Source organism: Carcharodon carcharias, chromosome 22 (assembly GCF_017639515.1).
Source record: "Carcharodon carcharias isolate sCarCar2 chromosome 22, sCarCar2.pri, whole genome shotgun sequence".
Taxonomy (NCBI): domain Eukaryota; kingdom Metazoa; phylum Chordata; class Chondrichthyes; order Lamniformes; family Lamnidae; genus Carcharodon; species Carcharodon carcharias.
This window is the reverse complement of record NC_054488.1, coordinates 66497409-66504620: the sequence shown is the minus strand read 5'-3', so window position 1 is coordinate 66504620 and position 7212 is coordinate 66497409. Positions and strand designations below refer to the sequence as shown.

The 7212-nt window shown below is 45.4% G+C and overlaps 1 protein-coding gene across 1 annotated transcript in view; it reads right to left on the bottom strand.

The window, feature by feature from the left end:
- Positions 1–495: 495 nt before the first annotated feature.
- LOC121293693 (rab11 family-interacting protein 4-like) overlaps positions 496–7212 on the bottom strand; it is a 122271-nt gene continuing 115554 nt past the window's right edge. The window contains exons 5-6 of the mRNA XM_041216863.1: positions 5826–5943; positions 496–724 (exon numbers count right to left, since the gene is read on the bottom strand). Coding sequence (XP_041072797.1) covers positions 5827–5943 — 117 coding nt within the window. The 3' untranslated portion in view covers positions 496–724; position 5826. The remainder of the gene's footprint in view (positions 725–5825; positions 5944–7212) is intronic.

Here is a 7212-nt window from a genome sequence, read left to right as displayed (position 1 = left end):
GAGGGCTGCGGGGTATGTCGGGGTGTTGCGGTGAGGGCTGCGGGGTATATCAGGGTGTTACGGTGAGGGCTGCGGGGTATATCAGGGTGTTACGGTGAGGGGTGTGGGGTAAATGTGGTTTTTGGGGTGATTTTTTTGCTGATAGTGCACTCTGTGTGAACTTGGAGCTTTGATCGTGTCTGGTCACTAGGGTTTCATTGTTTTTAGTCCTTTGTGCAGTTTTTAATTCATGTGTTTAATTTCTTCAGTAGACCATCTCTTGGTTTTAGCAGTTGCTGCTGGGAAGGACAGGTATCTGTCCCTGAAAAGTCTTTTTCTCCTCAGTGCCCCGGAGGATGAGTGGGAGTTGCAGAGGTGTGTCTGGACTCTAGCCTGGGACACAGAGCAGTTACTGCATTGTTTCACTGAGCCGTCGCTGTGTGAATGGTGAGAGTTCAGTAAGGAAATAAGTTCAGACACACAGTCAGTAAAACTCCACTATTCAGTGTGAGATTCTTTGAACATGCTGGGAGGAAAGGATTTATTTACAGATTGGGGTCATAAACTACAGCAGGTAACAGACAGTGTGCCAATAAAACCCCATAACAATCAGGTTGTGACACAGGAATATTGGATAAAACACGGTACAAGATACAGAAATCAGAGCTTGCTGATGTAGCTTTATACAATTTGATTCTTTAACCTGTTGTAGAAATGAGAAATCTCATTCTTCGTATATCACGATCTGTGTGAAGAATATGTCTAATTTTAGTCACAGAATGGTGAGGATATCAACACAGCAGCAGTTTATCGACAAGTTAGTGTGCTGCAAGAGTATACTTTCAAACTCTCCACTCCTGCGATCAATGTATCAAACCCCAATCTAATGCCACTGACAAAAGTGTGTCCCAACTATAAAAATTGCTGCAGCTTTTGACAATGAATATGTGGCACGTGAATAGAAATCTCAAAACTATTATATACACAATTTACACCATGTCAAAGCTCTCTACATTGATTGCAGTGGGAGAGTGAGTGGATTTGGAAGCATTATTGGGGCCAGGTCCCTGTGCATAGGGACAGACCTGGCTGGACACACACTGACTAACTAACTAACTCGCTCGCTCACACTCCGCTCACACACACACACACACACAAACAAACAAACAAACAAACAATCAGTCATACACACACTCAACTCACACACACTCTCACAAATATCCAGACGCACACACTGACTCATGCACATAACTGAAACTGTCGCAAAGCCAGGAGCAATTCACATTATTTTTAAGTAGATGGCTTTGAGATTCTCCTTCCCCTTAAAATCTAGAAAGCATTAATAAAATTAAAAGTGCAACATTGCTTTACTGTTGAATATTCCAGACTGAAGGAATGGTAAAACCTGGATATTAAAACACAAAAATATCACATTCTGTATCTTATAGTAATATCACATTCCAATCATATTCCTCTTTCTCCATTCCAATCACGTCCCTCTCTCCATTCCAATCACGTCCCTCTCTCCTTTCCAATCACGTCCCTCTCTCCATTCCAATCACGTCCCTCTCTCCTTTCCAATCACGTCCCTCTCTCCTTTCCAATCACGTCTCTCTCTCCTTTCCCATTACGTCTCTCTCTCCTTTCCAATCACGTCCCTCTCTCCATTCCAATCACGTCCCTCTCTCCATTCCAATCACGTCCCTCTCTCCTTTCCAATCACGTCTCTCTCTCCTTTCCCATTACGTCTCTCTCTCCTTTCCAATCACATCCCTCTCTCCTTTCCAATCACGTCCCTCTCTCCATTCCAATCACGTCCCTCTCTCCATTCCCATTACGTCTCTCTCTCCTTTCCAATTACATCCCTCTCTCCTTTCCAATCACGTCCCTCTCTCCATTCCAATCACGTCCCTCTCTCCTTTCCAATCACGTCCCTCTCTCCATTCCAATCACATCCCTCTCTCCATTCCAATCACGTCCCTCTCTCCTTTCCAATCACGTCCCTCTCTCCATTCCAATCACGTCCCTCTCTCCATTCCAATCACGTCCCTCTCTCCATTCCAATCACGTCCCTCTCTCCATTCCAATCACATCCCTCTCTCCATTCCAATCACATCCCTCTCTCCTTTCCAATCACGTCCCTCTCTCCATTCCAATCACGTCCCTCTCTCCATTCCAATCACGTCCCTCTCTCCATTCCAATCACGTCCCTCTCTCCATTCCAATCACGTCCCTCTCTCCATTCCAATCACATCCCTCTCTCCATTCCAATCACATCCCTCTCTCCATTCCAATCACATCCCTCTCTCCTTTCCAATTACATCCCTCTCTCCTTTCCAATCACGTCCCTCTCTCCATTCCAATTACATCCCTCTCTCCTTTCCAATCACGTCCCTCTCTCCATTCCAATCACGTCCCTCTCTCCATTCCAATCACATCCCTCTCTCCTTTCCAATCACGTCCCTCTCTCCTTTCCAATCACATCCCTCTCTCCATTCCAATCACGTCCCTCTCTCCAATCCAATCACGTCCCTCTCTCCATTCCAATCACATCCCTCTCTCCATTCCAATCACGTCCCTCTCTCCATTCCAATCACATCCCTCTCTCCATTCCCATTACGTCTCTCTCTCCTTTCCAATCACGTCCCTCTCTCCATTCCAATCACATCCCTCTCTCCATTCCCATTACGTCTCTCTCTCCATTCCAATCACATCCCTCTCTCCATTCCAATCACGTCCCTCTCTCCATTCCAATCACATCCCTCTCTCCATTCCAATCACGTCCCTCTCTCCATTCCAATCACGTCCCTCTCTCCAATCCAATCACGTCCCTCTCTCCATTCCCATTACGTCTCTCTCTCCATTCCAATCACATCCCTCTCTCCATTCCAATCACATCCCTCTCTCCATTCCAATCACGTCCCTCTCTCCATTCCAATCACGTCCCTCTCTCCAATCCAATCACGTCCCTCTCTCCAATCCAATCACATCCCTCTCTCCATTCCAATCACGTCCCTCTCTCCATTCCCATTACGTCTCTCTCTCCTTTCCAATCACGTCCCTCTCTCCATTCCAATCACGTCCCTCTCTCCATTCCAATCACGTCCCTCTCTCCATTCCAATCACATCCCTCTCTCCTTTCCAATCACGTCCCTCTCTCCATTCCAATCACATCCCTCTCTCCATTCCAATCACGTCCCTCTCTCCATTCCAATCACATCCCTCTCTCCATTCCAATCACGTCCCTCTCTCCAATCCAATCACATCCCTCTCTCCTTTCCAATCACGTCCCTCTCTCCTTTCCAATCACGTCCCTCTCTCCTTTCCAATCACGTCCCTCTCTCCATTCCAATCACATCCCTCTCTCCATTCCAATCACGTCCCTCTCTCCATTCCAATTACATCCCTCTCTCCTTTCCAATCACGTCCCTCTCTCCATTCCAATCACGTCCCTCTCTCCATTCCAATCACGTCCCTCTCTCCATTCCAATCACATCCCTCTCTCCATTCCAATCACATCCCTCTCTCCATTCCAATCACGTCCCTCTCTCCATTCCAATCACATCCCTCTCTCCATTCCAATCACGTCCCTCTCTCCATTCCAATCACGTCCCTCTCTCCTTTCCAATCACGTCCCTCTCTCCATTCCAATCACATCCCTCTCTCCATTCCAATTACATCCCTCTCTCCATTCCAATTACATCCCTCTCTCCATTCCAATCACATCCCTCTCTCCATTCCAATCACGTCCCTCTCTCCATTCCAATCACATCCCTCTCTCCATTCCAATCACGTCCCTCTCTCCATTCCAATTACATCCCTCTCTCCATTCCAATTACATCCCTCTCTCCATTCCAATCACATCCCTCTCTCCATTCCAATCACATCCCTCTCTCCATTCCAATCACATCCCTCTCTCCATTCCAATCACGTCCCTCTCTCCATTCCAATTACATCCCTCTCTCCTTTCCAATTACATCCCTCTCTCCTTTCCAATTACATCCCTCTCTCCTTTCCAATCACGTCCCTCTCTCCATTCCAATCACATCCCTCTCTCCATTCCAATCACGTCCCTCTCTCCTTTCCAATCACATCCCTCTCTCCATTCCAATCACGTCCCTCTCTCCATTCCAATCACATCCCTCTCTCCATTCCAATCACGTCCCTCTCTCCAATCCAATCACATCCCTCTCTCCATTCCAATCACGTCCCTCTCTCCATTCCAATCACATCCCTCTCTCCATTCCAATCACGTCCCTCTCTCCATTCCAATCACATCCCTCTCTCCATTCCAATCACGTCCCTCTCTCCATTCCAATCACGTCCCTCTCTCCTTTCCAATCACGTCCCTCTCTCCATTCCAATTACATCCCTCTCTCCATTCCAATCACGTCCCTCTCTCCTTTCCAATCACGTCCCTCTCTCCTTTCCAATCACGTCCCTCTCTCCATTCCAATCACGTCCCTCTCTCCATTCCCATTACGTCTCTCTCTCCTTTCCAATTACATCCCTCTCTCCATTCCAATCACGTCCCTCTCTCCATTCCAATTACATCCCTCTCTCCTTTCCAATCACATCCCTCTCTCCATTCCAATCACGTCCCTCTCTCCATTCCAATTACATCCCTCTCTCCTTTCCAATCACGTCCCTCTCTCCATTCCAATCACGTCCCTCTCTCCTTTCCAATCACGTCCCTCTCTCCATTCCAATTACATCCCTCTCTCCTTTCCAATTACATCCCTCTCTCCATTTCAATCGTTTCCCTCTCCCTCATTCTAATAAGATCGCTCTTTGCCCATTCTGATAAATCTGGCCCCCCACCCCTCCCCCACACAGCTGCTTGCAGTTTTTTGATGTTCTATGGAGGGGCTAGTTGGTGTTTGGGAGTCTCCAAGTTTTATACTAAATGACTGTGGTTACCTGGAGCTGTCTGGGACCTCCCATGGACAATGTCCTGAATGGGGACTGTCTGGGATGGCAGTGAGACCTGTTGGCAGTCTTGGTTGAGACTAGGGTCTTTCAATGACTGTTGCTGTCTATAATTACTTCACTCTTTCAGAGAGTGTCTATGGTCTATCTTGAGGAGTTTCGTGCAGAAACCTAGCACTGGAATCAGCAGCTTGTGTCTGAGGTGTTCCCCCACTGACCAGTCTTCATTCCGGCTTCTAGTCAGATAGAAAACAGAGTAACTTTGCCAGTTTTCAGAGTTTGGTGATCTGCATTGGTAAACAGGTTCATTAAAAAAAAAATCTTTCCTTCCTGAGACTTAAATTTCATACAGAACAAAAACGTTTTAAAGGTTTTTAAATTGTTTTCCTAAAAACTTTGGAATAATATTGGCACCAGTCTTTGCTTCTGTTTGACTAAAACCTACTCATTTATTCCACATCAGCAACAGTCAGACTCCGGCACATCCCACACAGCCCCACTCACTCAGATTGTTGAACTTATGTACTCTTTGCTTGAAATTTTATTGAGAGAAACACTGGTTCCATCAGTAACAGTCCGTATTAGGGGAATGGGGACCTGAACAGCTGCTGATTCCTCCTCTTCCAGCAGTGTACCTGCTGCTTTCAGTGTTTCATGGGAATCAAGGGTCTGGTACAGATGGTCACATGTAAAAAATGTCAAGTCCCCTTCCGCTCAAACTCATTTTTTCACAGGATCAGAAGTGCAGAAATAAATCCCAAATCACAGCGGATATTAGTTTAAATTCACATGTAACCAGGTAATGAACATTAATATGAAGACAACGAGAGATTGTCCATCATCATTCTCACCAAACTACCAGGCGAGGCCCAATAATCCACACTCACTCCCTCCGTTCCAGAGTTTGTGTCCCTCACTTTATTTTTTGATTTCCAAGATGGAGGGGTTGTGATCCAGGATGGCCAGGATGATCTTGTCCATATATTGTCTCAATCGCAAGTTAATCTCCTCCTGCTCCTGAAGAGCTTCCATCAGCTGCAAGAGAAAGCACTGGGTTAGAAACAATACAAATCTCCCTGTATTCTGCTGGAATGGGGATATTCTACCTGAGCCCACTGTGGGACAGTGAGCAACAATGAGGATTGGGAAGTGAATCTTGGGATCGGCAGTGGCAGGGACAAAACATCGGCCCAAGATTCCCATTATCAGTCTGTATGAACCATTGATCTGGCCATATCTGGGGAACTGGTACCATTCTGATCCATGTGGTACACAAAGAGTTAATGTGAGGGGTAGGGTCAGAGCTGAGATTATGTAATAATTCCAGTGCTGAGAGAAATGAGAAATTTAACAAACAGGAGTAACCCCTAGAACCTGCTCTGCCATTCAGTGAAATCAGGGCTGATCTGCAGCCTAACTCCATATCTCTGCCTTTGCCCATATCCCTCAATACCTTTGCTTAACAAAAATCTACCAATCTCAGATTTAAAATGAACGTTGATCCAGAGTCAATTCTCATTTGTGGAAGAGAGTTCCAAACTCCCCCCACCCTTTGTGTGTAGAAGTGTTTCCTAATCTCACTCCTCAAAGGTCTGGTTCTAATTTTTAGACTCTGCCCCCTAGCTCTGGTCTCCCCAAGCAGTGGAAATAGTTTCTCTCTATCGACCCTATCTATTCCCATTAAAATCCTGAAAATTTCCATCAGTTCTCCACATAACCTTCTAGTTTGTGTAATCTCTCCTCGTGATTTAACCTTCGAAGTCCAGGTTTCATTCTGGTAAATCTACTCTGTGCTCCCTCTAAGGCCAATATATCCTTGCTAAGATGCCCAGAACTGCTCACAGTAACTCCAGATGTGATCTAACCAGGTCTTTGTATTGCTGAAGTATGATTCAACCTCCTTGTATTCTAGTCTCCAGCTATAAAGGCCAGCATTCCATTAGTCTTTTTCATTATTTTCTGTACCTGTTTATGACTTTTTAATGATCTGTTTACCTGAACCTCTAATTTTTTTGAACCATCCCTGTTTCTTGTTTGTCACCATTTTGAAAGTATCCTGTTCTATACTTTTCAGGTCCAAAGTGGATGACCTCACATTTTTCAACATTGAAATTCATTTGTCCCACTTTTTCCCATTCACTTAATCTATCAATATCTCTATAATTTTATGCTTCCGTCTACACCGCAATGCTGCCTATCTTTGTGTCATCGGTAAATTTGGGGTATGTGGCTTTTTATCCTGTTATAGAAAACAGGATAATTTTCTAGCATTTGAATATCTCCTTTAGAGAAATGCTGGAACTT